This window comes from Ixodes scapularis, unplaced genomic scaffold, assembly GCF_016920785.2.
Source record: "Ixodes scapularis isolate PalLabHiFi unplaced genomic scaffold, ASM1692078v2 PGA_scaffold9__187_contigs__length_104089568, whole genome shotgun sequence".
NCBI lineage: Eukaryota > Metazoa > Arthropoda > Arachnida > Ixodida > Ixodidae > Ixodes > Ixodes scapularis.
Window position 1 is genome coordinate 63847708 of NW_024609884.1, and position 14157 is coordinate 63861864.

The 14157-nt window shown below is 47.7% G+C and overlaps 1 protein-coding gene and 1 long non-coding RNA gene across 2 annotated transcripts in view; one reads left to right on the plus strand and one right to left on the minus strand.

Moving 5' to 3' along the window:
• Positions 1 to 2150: 2150 nt before the first annotated feature.
• The window catches only part of LOC8032807, a 50379-nt gene continuing 38372 nt past the window's right edge, over positions 2151 to 14157 (minus strand). The window contains exons 6-9 of the mRNA XM_040220798.3: positions 7452 to 7721; positions 7278 to 7382; positions 7000 to 7083; positions 2151 to 2483 (exon numbers count right to left, since the gene is read on the minus strand). Coding sequence (XP_040076732.3) covers positions 2326 to 2483; positions 7000 to 7083; positions 7278 to 7382; positions 7452 to 7721 — 617 coding nt within the window. The 3' untranslated portion in view covers positions 2151 to 2325. The remainder of the gene's footprint in view (positions 2484 to 6999; positions 7084 to 7277; positions 7383 to 7451; positions 7722 to 14157) is intronic.
• LOC121048409 lies at positions 10690 to 13310 on the plus strand. Its single transcript, XR_005798955.2, has 3 exons — positions 10690 to 10825; positions 11523 to 11687; positions 12758 to 13310. It is a non-coding gene; the product is annotated as an uncharacterized LOC121048409 (long non-coding RNA).

The window sequence follows — 14157 nt, forward strand, 5'->3', positions numbered from 1 at the left end:
AGTGTTTTTATTCGTTCATTGATTCTTGTATTTTCACCAACCCGCTCTTTGAACAAGAAGCGCAGGGCGTCTTTTTTTGGATGCCTAGAAAGACCTCCCTGCCGCACTTATCTCAAGCTCTGCGTTTGGAACGTGCCTGTCGTGCACGCGCCGTGCAGTGCAAGTCTACTTCAGGACAACGTGCTCGCGCTTCTTGCCTTCTCTTCGCCCGCACTTATGGTATACAACAAAGTACAGGGAGTTCCCGGGAAAAAAGAACCGTGTTCTTCGGCCCGTGTAAATAACCTAGGCATCACAGAATGCTCAAACTTCACTGAGAAAGTGACGCTAGCGGTTGAGATATATTGCGAATGTTTGAGAATGTGACATTACCTGGATCAAAAGATAATTGAAAAAAAACCCAACTTTTTATATATGAGCCGACGTCCACCTAAGCCTAGCTTGGTCAAAACAAAAACAAACTACATAGTGTGCGCCGGTAGCATATATTTCAGTTAAACTAACTTCATGGTGTAACACGCCAAAACAACATGGACGAGAACGAAGAGAGAACTGGGCAGGACTCGGCGTGTACACCGCGTCCTGTCCAGTTGTCCCTTCGTTCTCATCCTTGTTGAATATACCTGAGACTGGGGTAGAAAAACATAAAAGTCGAAGAAACAGAACGGGACAGGACGACGTCTCAAACTCAGCTACCAGGTTTATTCAGTCCTCCTCCTTATATAGTCCACAAACAGCCCACCACCAACACAAAGGGGCAACTCTAACCAGTTCAACCGCCAAACCCTCCAGACAGACACTAACAACACAAAGGGACAACCTCTAAACAGTCCAAACGCCAAACCCTGCAATTCCAAACTAGCGCTATGGACGGCCTTCATGCCGATTCACAAAGATAACTCAGCAATCTCCCCCAAAATATAACAAAAGGACCATTACCTCTTCCAAAGTAACAAGGATCCACAAACACATAAAAAAAAAAAAAAAATTTTTTTTTACTTAAATTGTTTTCCTTTCCTCCTCGACGAAAGGATGACACGCACTTAACCTAAAACGGTGCAAAGTTGAACAGTACAGCATTTCCCTCTGTCCACCCAAAAAAAAAAAATATATATATATATATATACACATAAATATAACTATATTTTTAAAAGAACTTTTGGAATTTTTACCGAACTGTAGCGACGCCTGGCTTATGCAATTACCTGAATAAACCTGGTAGCTGAGTTTGAGACGTCGTCCTGTCCCGTTCTGTTTCTTCGACTTTTATGTTTTTCTACCCCAGTCTCAGGTATATTCAACATGGTTAACATCCACCAGCTCGCCTGCACCCTTACTATTGTATTCTCATCCTTGTTTTGGTGTATTACACCATGACGCAAAACCAACTAGCCCAACTAGCCATCCTAAGCTAACTTGTCAGCAAGAAAGAAAACAATATTCTCTTTCTTGTTGGTGTTTTTCTCTGATATAAATCCGACGAGAGTTCACAATATCATTTCTTGTTTTGATGATACTTAGGTAAACGTTGGCTCATACAGAAATTTCGTTTTTGTCAAATCAAATCAAATTTGGGGGGTTTTACGAGCCAAACCAACGACGGGCATCTGGCACGCCCCAGCGGAGGACTGAAGATTAATTTCGACCACCTGGGGATCTTTTGACGTGCAACCGAAAGCTCGGTTACACGGCGCCTCCGTCAGATTGCGGGCACCTCGGCCGGGATTCGAACCCGCCACATGGGGATCCGTATAGGTCGGCGCTCTCGCCTCGGAGCCACCGAGGCTTTATTTTTTTCTTTATTGTCGGTGTCACCGAAGCGGCTATTTCGTTTTTCTCAATTCTCTTTTAATCCAGGCAACGTCATCTTCCAAAACTTTCGCGTTTTATCTCGGGTGCTAGCTTCACATTCTCATGAAGTTTTAACTTTCTGCGATGCATAGTTTATTTATTCAGGCCGAAAAACACGGTTCCTTTTTCTCGGGAACCCCCCTTTTATTCGTATTTGCAGAGACCGAGAGCAGGTGGACCTCCGAAAGAGTGAGTTCAGGCTGGTATCATGCACTTGAAAATCCGCGAAACCAGTCCCCCTTTGTAGCCAACTCGGTGGAGCGTAACTATTAATGATCTCCGGTCAAGAGGGAAGCGGATGACCTGTTCCCAGAGGTGTTTTATTGAGGCTCGCTTGGCGGGGGCCCACGGGTCATGCGCAGGCGAGAGCTATGTGGACGTGCCGGGAGGCGAGGATGCCAGTTCGTGAGGGCAGCGAGGTCTTCGTCTGATGTTGTTCGTAGGTGCAGGGCTGTCGAGCTCTTTCGGCTCGGGTCATGGCGGCCGGCACTTACGGTAGCAGGATTGTCGGTGCCGGGATGAATCCGTCTTGAGGCAGCGAGTGGTACAGTAACACGCCACGCCACAGTCGATGCACTTGACTCGGCCTGGCTGATTGCACTCAGGGCGTTGGCACATCCCCAAGGGCCCCACTGTGATAAAATGTGTATTTCACATTTAACTCTTTCTTCGGTCACACTCCCTCGAAGGCCGCATGAGGCGTTACAGTCAGTGTTTCTCGGCGTCTATAGGCGCCAGATCTCTTTCATCCAGGCTAAAGTTGCTCTAATATCTGGCTCAGGAACCAATGTCAAGGAATTCGGCGAAAAACTTTGCGCTTCAAGCACCATAAATTTGGTAATCCAGGCTTCTACACACAGCGCCGAGGAAAATGCTTTTAGTCGAACAGAGCTTTGATAAGTTTCTATTTTGTCATGTCTGTGTAAATGTTTCCTTACCACTACCGCAAAAATTCTATATTCATAACTTATCATCGGCCACACCAATTTTAGCTCAAACTTACATTCAATAAAAGTGTCCGAGGACGCGGTGATTTCACATTTGTATTACCACAGAATTTGGTTATGAGCTGGATTTTACGCGAAAAGCGCGAGTGTAACGAAAAATCATTACACACAAGCCGAGGCTTCATAAAGCTTACACATCCCATAGCAGGCTTACAAAAGTGTTTTTGAGGAACTCCTCGTCACACTTAATAGCGGTAATCATAATCAGGCATAATCAATAGTAAACAGAGAGATTTACCAAGCGGCTTAGCGGGAATCCAAACTTGGACCGTACCCGCAGCCCCACACCGTTGCTCGGCGCCACGAGGAAGAGGTGAAAGTGAGAGCAAGTATAGACTAAATAGGACTCGCGGGAGCGTATAGCCTTGGCGAGTTTTATTGCGCCCAACAGGCTCCCCAATGATGAGGCTTAGCTCCCCACGTGATCTCACGACGTTATGGGACGAATCATAACTCACCAACGGATAGCGCAGTGGGCTTATGACGTCACGACTTCGGTAAGGCATCACGTGACATATTTGACGTCACCGCCCGCACGTGAGACCCTTGCATTAGGCGAAGCACCACGCGATCTTGTGAAGCCCATGTCTATGCAACGTCTGCTCCTGGTAGTGGACACACCGCGTCGGTTCCGAATGACGAGCTCGAATCTCCCGTGCATAAAATCTGGGAACCTCGATAGGCGCATAATCCTGCGCGGCGACTTCGACGTCGACGTCTGGACTACAAAGAATTCGTTCATGTGCGAGTCATCATTATGCGAACCGACCCGGCATATCCGAGACCAGGAGTATATAGAACGGTATAGACAAGTTTTTCACGAGATATGTAGATCACTTGGACTTCATCAATTACGCGAGCCACTTCAGTTACCACAAGGGGCTCCTGGCAATCCAAGAGCACGAAGTACTCCAATAGCGCTACACGCACACTCGGAAGAAGCAGGGCTTGTGAAAACTTCTGATGATTGGACACGAGTTTCCAGCCGCGCGTCTTGCTCCAGTGGATGCGGGTAACTCCCCACAGGTCACATTGCGTGAGGAAACAGACACGCCAGCAACGCGCTCTACTCCTTGTGCGCGATAAAGGCGAGCCCTGGCTCTCAGCTTCCGCACGTAAAAGAGGGGGGAGGAGTGGAGGGGTAGGCAAGGAGGAAGCATTTTGTTGGCAGCGCCACACAGGTGTCGTGATGCGAACTACCCCTCTATCCTTTCTTTTTCTATTTTGCGGAAGACATAAACAAAAATTGACTCTTCAACGACTTATTAGGGAGTTTTCGTAGATCGTTTTCGCCGTCCCGCAAGGCCCTCCGCAACCCGCTACGATAGCGGGAACTCCACAGTCAAGGCTATCGGCGCGCAGGCGCAGTAGCAACTTCTTCGTTGCGGAAAGCTTAGCGGAGGGGGCAACGCGGTCTACGAAAACTCCCTATTAAGAAAAGTTGGCGAGGGAAAGGAAGCGTAAGGAGGAGGAAGCAGACGGAGCGCTAGAGAGAGGAGGAGGAGGAAGCAGACGAAATGCTGGAGAGGAGAGTCCAGCGTTCCGTCTGCTTCCTCCTCCCCAGCCTTCCCTTCCCTCGCCAATTTGGAAGGTGTTTGTGGTAGGAGGATAAAGGAGGATGCGTCGAAGGACTGGGAAAGGAGGACGAGTCGTAAGTGGGGAAGAATGACGACGTTGCGTACTACCTTTCATTTTCACCAAAAACATATCAAGAAAAGATGAGTGTTTCGGAAAGTGGACGCGTGGCGGCGCACACCTCCCATTGCGAGGCGCAAGTTCGTCTGCTTTTTACATAAAGGTTACGAATACGTTAGAATGCCGAGCTCTTATTGACTGATTAAAAAAAATTGTGGGTAGACCTCAAGGAATCTAGCAATTGAGGTCTACCCACTATCTATCAATCGAAACGTTGTTCTGACGTCACCGCAACTCTTGGGCAAGAAGCAGACGACTAGCTCTCCGAATACAATTTTTCTTTTATGCTCTGAGCCTCCCATTTTTGACGATCTGTTCCGGCGTTTATGACGCGGCCTTTCCCCTTACTGGCGACGAGATGTTTCGGTGGCTCCCTCTTATGATTCCTATCTGTCACGTCACGATCAGGATTATCAATTGCTAGCGACAATTTTGAAATTGTATTAAAAAAAAAAACACAGTAAATACTTGTAATCAACACGTTCTTAAACCAACACCGTCAAAATTGACCGCCTGACATTCTTATTTCCTTTAATAAAAGTATAATTCATCATACTCCATTAGCCTCACAATCACTGAAAACCTAAGCTTGAGTATGCATAATCTATTTGGGATCCTTATCAGAGCCCACTAATTACATCACTTGACGCCATACAAAACAGATCGGTTCGTTTATTTTTTTTCCCCCAAAATATTATTGAACTATAAGTGTTCCCACTATGAAGGCCAATCTTTCACTCCCGGATCTATCAGTTTGCAAAAAAATCGCTCGTCTTAACTTATTTTACAAAAATTTTATTACAACAGCATTGCACCGCGTTCACGGCTCATTTCACTCCCGTTTTGTCTTCTCGCATGTCGATCCTCATCATAAAGTTGGGATTCCTCTGACCAATTCTAATGCCTTTTATCAATCTGTTTTCCCCCTCACCTCCCTTGAGTGGAACCATCTCCCAGCCTCTGTTGTTTTGATTGCCGCCTTCGATCTTTCAGGAAGGCGTGAGTTAACCTATGCGTCCAGAAACTAAGAGGAGGAGACGAGAGGGGACGTCAAAACGCCGAGCTCTGATTGGAAGGATTAAAGGATAGACGGAAACTTAGCTAGCTGCCTTTGACTCTGCTCACTCTTCGAACGCGTTCAAATGAGAACGCCGTACGTTGGACGCCGGCGTTTGGCAATCGAACGCGTTCGAGGCAAAGGCAGCTCGCTTTAGGTCTCCCCACTAATCATTCCAATCAGAGCTCGGCGTTCTGACGTCCCCTCTTGTCTCCTCCTCTCTCTCTCTCTCCCCCTCCCTCCCTCTCTCTCTCTCTCTTGTTACTTATTTGTCCCAAACGTACTGACTTGTTAATCAGTCTTTCCCCACTCTGTAATGCTGCACGCCTTGAGGGTAAATAAATGAAATGAAACGAAAGAGGTCATAGTGAGCGTTTGGCCAATTGTGGAAAGCCGATTACAGCCACACTTTTGGTCGCGCTATTTGCCAATGTAGGAGGCGCCTCAGCGTGCCCCTCCAGCTCGCTCGCACTTCTTTATTTTCTTTATATTTTCTCGTTTCTCAACACGCTGACGCGCTGGCTCGACTTGCCACTGGTGCGCTCCTTTTGTTCTGCTACCCGTATGTCCCTTCGACTGGGTCTCAAACCCCACACTGTGTGTGAACCAACGTTGGTGCGAACAGTGCACCTACAGGGCCATCGCAGAAAATGGTACCCACAAACAAAACATCGTAGGTGTGCTCGGGCGCTTATCGTGCACGGCAGAAGGCTGCGACACCAGCCGTGGCAACCAAGCGATCGCTGAATGCTCGGCGACCGCAGTGCACCGCCATTTTTGTACTCCAATGACCACGCGCGCCCTGATACAAAGCAAATTTAAATAAGATATAAATGTAAAGCAGAAGAACGCATATCACACATAAAGCCATATGCATAAACCTCATCTCGTAGAGACACGCCGGCACGCATGACCTTAAAAAATGGCTATTTTAGTTAATCTCTTATTGCTTTTTATTATCTGTACTGACGTCGTGTGCAAATACTTTTATTTTTATTTTTTTAACAAAACGCGCAAATTAGTATTAGTTTAAACGCACTCGGGGGGATCGGTGGCCGAGTGGTCTAGCGCACACCAGCTCGGAGCACGTGGAGCGAAAGCTCGCGCTGCAGAACCCAGGGATCCTGGGTTCGAGCCCCACCCCTGCCCGTTTCGATCTGGATGAGCATCGTACCGGCGTGCGGTCGTGTATCACTACTGCGTGATGCACGTTAAAGACCCCAGGCTAGCGGCTGTACCGCACTGGCTAAATTGCTCATCTACAGCTGGGAGACTCGTCGCCCCTGTGAGGCAGACCAAGTTCTAGGCTGTATAAACACACACACAACCCAATTTTTTTTTTAAACGCACTCGTACAAAAACTTTCGCAATGTTCTTATGCGCACTCACCGTACGTAACCATGGCATTGTCTGTCGTCCCCCATGTTTTGCTCGGCAAGATTCTCCTGGAGAGTACAGTTGGTTTATTGATATCTGGAAGTCAGTAAATTGAATGGATTATGACGAAGGTCCTCGACATTTGGAAAGAACGCATGCAGGGGATGCATTCACATGATATCAATTCAACCCACCCCAATGCTCTGAAACTTCTCTATCTTCTGTTAGGGTAAGCAAAGTTATGACTAACTTGTAATAAATTTCGCAATTTGATTTACTTCTGAACGCACCTTGGTGGCTGACGACCACAGGTGGTGTGACCGAGCCCTGCGTACCAGCGTGTGTTCCCGTCCATGCCTCGGTAAATGAAGCTTGTGAGGAGCCGTCTTTTTCTCCTGCATCACCGCGCGCCAAGCGGTTAAAGTGACGGTACCATGTATATAGGGTGTGCTTATAACCCTTACCTTTCGTGTGTTTCAGCATTACTGCACCGGACGGGTACACCTTGTGAACGAGGCTACCTGCCGCCTCATGAAAATTCAGCTCCCTGTTGGTCTCGGTGACGAAGCAGAAGGAGGGGTCAGTCAACTCCCGTATGCTGGCATCGGCATGTCGGCCCAGGTGAACTCGTAGCTGCTCTAACGTGAGGGGTTGGTCCAGCGGTAGGGCTATGGAGCCGAGGCAGTCTCGGGCACCGCCCGCCATCAAGCACACCTGGTAGAAAGCCACGGGGCCTGACCCCGCCCGGCCAGTATTCACAATCTTCACCTCAACCCCAGGCTTGTTTCTCCCTAAATAGACTGGCCTCTCAATGAATGCGGAGTTTTCTCAACAGCCCATGCGCGCGCGGATACTGGGGCGAGTTTGAACCTGCAGGTGTGCGGAGCGCCTATGCCTTGCTTTGGGCTACAAAATGGAGTGTGAACCAAGTGCTAGCGCTGGTCCAAGTAGGCGGCAAAAACATTAAAGGAAGATCCATTGGTGGATCCTTAGGGAATGCGTCAGCATGACCCTTGGGAAACGCCACACGCGTCCGCCTTGGGGAAACGCAAACGAGAAAGAGGCAGCACAAAATAGAGGAAACAAAAGAGAAAGCCAAAAGAAAAAAAAAAATGAAGGGGTCAGCGTTAGCATTTCCCCAAGGCGCACGTGTGTGGCGTTTGCAGGGGTCATGCTAACGCGTTCCCTAAGGATCCACCAATGGATCTTTTGTATTTCAATTACTCTTGGTACTTATTTAGTATTTTGCAAGTAGATTTGATTGAGAGTATTTCCTTATCTTAATTACATTAAAAAAATAAGTTGGGATATGGGTGTTTATACAGCCTAGAACTTAGTCTGCCTCAACGGTCACATTGTCCCCCAGCTGTAGATGAGACGCCGGTACGCCGGTACGATGCTCATCCAGATCGAAACGGGCAGGAGTGAGGATTCAACCCAGAATCCCCGGGTTCTGCAGCGCGAGCTGTCGCTCCACGTGCTCCGAGCTGGTGTGTGCTGTCCCACTCGGCCACCGATTCCCAACTTACATTTCTCACTTCTTCTATACACAGTATCTCAAATACATTTTGCAACGTTTGAAAAAAATTTTTCACTGGAATGTTTTACGGGAATAGGAATCGGCACACCCCGGTACAAAGCTGACACGATTACAAGGATGGAGCGGAAACTTCGAAACACAAAGCAGGAAACAAGCGAGGACCAAAAATGCATTCCCAAAATGGCGAAGAACAAAAGAGCAAACAGAGCGAAATAAGAACAAAACACTAAAAGAAGACTTTTTTTTTTTACTTTGACTCCGGATACGGAATTACGAAATGTGGAAGTATCTTCGAAACTAATTTAATTACATTTCTAAGTATTAGTACTTTACTCAATATATGTTGCTGGTAAACTAACGTGAGCAGTACTCTAAACACTTTCTCAAGTAGGTCGTTACCCAGAAGTGCAGTACAATGACGTGTTGTTCCGCATAAACTTTGACACGAGATCAACGGCGAGACCCCTTTTGCCAATTATGCGATATTTGAAAGGAAACTGACAGGGTGGAGAACAAAATTCAAGGTGATTTATACCGTGATTTAAATCACACGGTTTTACACGAAGATTTAAATCGAACCTTTCCCGCAAAAATAATCCGAAAAATATATTGAAATAATCCCTAAAGTAACATTTGTCTCTCATTTTATGCTCTCTGTGTACACTTGTTTTGGAATTAAATGAAACCATCAAGCAAGAAAGGTTTCCAGCAGGCTGAACGCGAACAGAAAGCGGCGCTCTTTTAAGCAAATCAGAGGCTTTCTTTTTACCTTCCACTTCGTTCGTCAGTTGCGCAATGTCCTATTACAATGCCAGAAAAAAAAAGAAAAAAAAGTAAGTTTTTATTGCAACCAAATCAAAACGCAACAAAAAGTAATACAACTTTTTTTCACGAACATGAAAAAACAAGCTCATTTTGTATTGCGGGGTTTACATGAATAAAAAAGTTAATTAAACAGTATTTTAAAAGTTTAAATTTGTAGTAATTATTTTTTCCACATTGTTTTCAGTCATTAAAAAATATCGATCAATAAATTTTTACGATTATAAATACATCTAGCGATAAAAAAATTAACTTTGTCTTGCTACAGCTATTTAAGTGAATTAAAGAAATTATTTATTTATATTTAAATTATTTTATTAAAACATTTCTTTTTTTTTTTTTTTTTTTTTACATTTTGGAAACGGGTGGTATTTCCTCGCGATCATTGACCCTGTGATTTGACCAGACTAAATTGTAGAATACCGCCTTGTTTTTTTTTCTCTTTCTTTTTTTTTTTTGCATCGGCATATTGATGTTTGGAGTTTATAAAAATACTACTAATGATGTTGTGTGTATGTTCATGCAGCCGGAAGTTAGTCCGCCTCAACGGGCGAATTGTCTCCCAGCTGTAGATGAGAAATTCAGCCGGTGCCGTACAACAGCTGGCCTGGGGTCTTTAACGTGCACCACGCAGTAGTGATACACGACCGCACGCCGGTACGATGCTCATCCAGATCGAAACGGGCAGGGGTGGGGATTGAAACTCCAAACAGACACTCCTCGTAAGCGCCTGGATCGCGCTGGCGAAGCCTATCAGCCCCAACTCGACGACGCTCAAGTAGTGGACAAGTCCAAGCAAATCTCCTTGCGCTCAAAAAAAAAAAAAAAGTTGATTGAGACATGAAGACAACGACACAAGGCGCTCGTGTCGTTGTCTTCGTGTCTTGGTGCTTGTATGTTCGGCGCTTTATACCCCTTGCAATGTATCAACTGGCCCATCTAAGCACACCTGTGCTCTCGCGAGAAGACAAATTCGTACTTTCGCTCCTTGCAAAATGTGCCGCCAGAGTCGTGCGCCGTGTGCTAGGAACCGCGGAGCACGGCCTCCGAGACCCCGAAGCGAGCACGCTTCGGAATCGTGCGGGGCGCGCCTGCGCCGCCTCTTCTACCGCCTGGTGGCGTGTATGTCGACGGGTCATCGCGCGTTGTTTCTTATTTCTGCACTTTCTAAACTGCATTTGTTTTTTCGTCTATAAAATATTGGACAAAAACTACTTTCATGCAAAAATACATTTTGTATTTCGACTAAAAAAAGCTTTTAGCGGCTCTGTCCAGTCGTAAGGCAGGAGCTGACCTGGACCGACAACGTCACGATTTCGTTACATTTCGTTGCGCGCGTTCGGCACCATGGGGCGCACCCCCGAAGGAGGATGAGGTTTTCGCGTCGTCCGGTTAAAATATGACGCACTGATATTTAGTTACTCTCTCCGATCTTGCTGGGTTGCCCGAAACACAAGAGACGTGGAAACCGCAAAGGTAGACGCTTAAATATGTTTGCAGGGCCCACGGTTGCCCCTACAACGACACCAATGCAAGATGGAATGAGGGCGTTCATCTGTGTCTCCTAAGAAGAACGCGTTCCGTACAGCACCGGCCATCCCCATGTCTACGGCAGCTCAGTTATAACAAGTTTAGTCAAGAAATTATCGCAAGCCAAGAAAACGAGACGATCTCCGATGTTTCTATTGGCGGATAAGAGGGTGCGCAAGTCTCGACGGTGATCCTCACCAATCCTCAACAATGACAAGGCCAGCGCACCTGCGCTTGCCTTGTCATTGTTTTGGTTTTGTCAGTGCTGAGGAGCGTGAATGTGCAGACTTCTCGAACTTGGTTATTTTAGAGTAAAAACATTTGTTGTTTATCTTGGGGTTAAGGGATAGGGGGAAGTCGGGGATCCCAATGTATCCTGACTCTTGGAAATTCCATAAATTCACCAGATGGGGATTCGCAATATCCTTCTGTGGTAATGCACTCAAATGTGTCAAAATGAACGGGAGTGCTAGCGCGAGCGCACCTTGAGCACCGTTCAAAGCTGCGCAGATCAAAGCTGTGCGAGGGGCCGAGAATCTGAGACGAAGAGGACGTAGACGCCACAAGCGCGAGCGCGAGATCGCGTGTACCTCGGGCCCAGTATCTCATTTGGAACGAGGGCAGTCACAGGGGTCGGACGCAGGTTCGGACCCGCAGGAAGCCAACGAACCGGCCAGCAGTCCCACAGAGGAGGCTACGACGCCCTTAGCGCGCCTTGCCGACATCTTTGAAGAGTCTGCGTTCCCATTCGGCGCTCGACGTCGCCTGCCAGAGAGGTTCCGGCCCGGTAGCAAGCAGCAGCCAATCCGTAAGTAAAGCGAGGTCCTATGCCAAGACCGCCCAGGCATTGCCATGATAGGCAGCCCCAAGTCTAGTTTGTTCAATTCAAACGGCTTTCTCGGTGTCAGTGGATGATCTTCCGAATTTCCGGTTCGAGAGCGCGCAGGGCCTAGTGTTCAGCCTTCGAACGCCAGGCCCTGCGCGTGGAGCAGACGACGCTCTTGTTCTCTCTGATTGAAGGGAGACAGTAGGGAGAGAGAAAGGCCTTTTCACCTACCCACTGATCCTCCCAATCAGAGCTCGGCGCTCTGACGTCGCTGCTGCTCCTTTCCCTCAGTTTATCTCCGTACAGCGGAGCATTGTATTCGTGAAGAGATTGCTTGAACCATGAACAAAAAGAAGCTGGCGTCCAATGAATTCGATCTATAGGAAGTGTTCAATGGACCCCATATCTAAGTGCGTTGTTCACAGCGCATGCTCAGACCGAACTCTCACTGATAGGCTGCTAAGACCGGTAATCTTGATGGTGTGGAGTGCACGTTGTAAAACAACTGTGGAAGCTCGCCGTCGGCACGCGCTCGGCAGCCGTGGACTCAGCTATGGCCGACAGTGAATACTTCCTATAGGGAGTATTCACTGGACTCCATATTTGAGGGCGCTGTTTAGAGTGCATGATGAGAACGAGCCTAAATTTATAGGCTGCTAATTAAGACCGCCAATCCTGATGGTGTGGAATGCACGTTCCAAAAGAACTGTGGGAGCTCGATATCGGCACGCCCTCAGCAGTCGCGCACACAGCTATGGCCGCCATTGAATACTCCATATATCATGTAGAGCGGCGGCTATCATGTGATCTACTTGTATTTAAAAAGGAAACTTTTTTTCAACAAATGTATAGGACTACTGCGGTAATTCTTCTATTATTACTTTTGAAGGGGCCATGGTATCGTAATTTTCTCTGTTGCGCCGGATAACGTAAGTAGATTTTATTTTTGTTTGTGCGATAAAGAGTTTAATGGACATCAGCCTGCAAACAGTTTCAAACGTCATCTCGTATGTTTCGAGACCGACTGTCGTGGTTCCCATGTATTCTTGCAGGGAGACTTCGCCTGTCCCCGGTTTGTTAAGCGAGACCGCTGTACCTAGGCCCAGACTTGCGACAGAGAGAAAGTCGAGGCCGGGCGGGCTAAATTCTTTCTTATGGATTCCGCATCCACCAGCGGGGTAAGCGAGGGCGCCTCCATGGCGCTCCCCTCCCGAGCCCGGAGGCGCAAGAGGAACAGGGCTTCCACGACTCCGGCAAAGCGAAGAACGACAAGACGCACCAGGAGCCGCCTGTCATCGCGCTCGAGGACCAGAGGTGCCAGCGCCACGACTAGGAGGCCCAGGGCAAGGAAAGCGACGGCAGGGAAGAGCAAGAGGCGAAGGTCTAGGCGCAGCAAGTCCACAACTGCTCGGTCATCTCCAGTGAAGAACAGGAAAGTCAGGGCGAGCAAGAAACCTGCTACAAAAAGGAGGTCCAGAAAGCGCAATGTGGCTGGAGAGTCTGGCGTGAAAAAATCCGCTTTGAAGAGAGCTTCGCGCAACAAGTAACTGTTCCGCCTTTGCAGGCTCGATCCTGAAGATTGGAATAAAGGCAAAATTCAACCAACTCACAGGGGTTTTTCTAGTGTCTAGCTTTTTGGTGTGAAGCGGCGTGGGCGTGGTACAAGCAAACGTAAACATTCTTTACAGCAACCAAATCCTGTTGCTAGCTCCAATAAGCTACGATGACTTACATTGAGCTTGTAAAAACATCGCTTTTGACCGATTTTGACTCATATTTCATTCAAAGTTCGTACAGTGAAGGTTTTCCCCTCGCTTTCCCAAAGGCGCCTTTTGTTTTTATAGACCGTTTTAATAAAAGACAGCGAGAGAGAAAAGGGGAAAGGGCTAAGGGCGCTTTCCCCCTCTCTGTGTGTGTAGAAAGAGTGAAAGTCCCGGATGAGAGGCTTCGCCGGTGTTGGGTGTCTGCATTGCCCGAACTTCGTTCGCGCTTTCTTTTCTGTTTTAAACTCGCAAACTTAATTAGGGCCACGGGCTTCGATGGCGACAGTCCCCCGGTTATCGGGACACCATTGCTCGGTCATAGGGTGCACGAATAAACGACAGAAAGCGTCGAATACTGTCCGAGGACCTATGCAGCTTGCAAGAAATCCGGCAAGGCGAGAGCGGCTGCAATGTCTTTAAGCTCCATCGCTTTCCACAGGACCCCGGTCTCCGGCAGCAGTGGATTGCGTCCGTAAACCGAAAAGACGTATCCTCAACGCCGACTTCTCGACTGCGCTTGGAACATTTTGGGAATAGAGCGCGCACCGAACGCTGTACCGCTAATGTCCCTTCATGTTTCAAAAGTAGCGCAAGGTTCGTCGATGCACGAGGGAAGTGCAACGTGCAGTCCTTGGGAAGATCCTGGCGGCACAGCGCAGCGCTGAGCTATATTTCAGACGCCATGAATA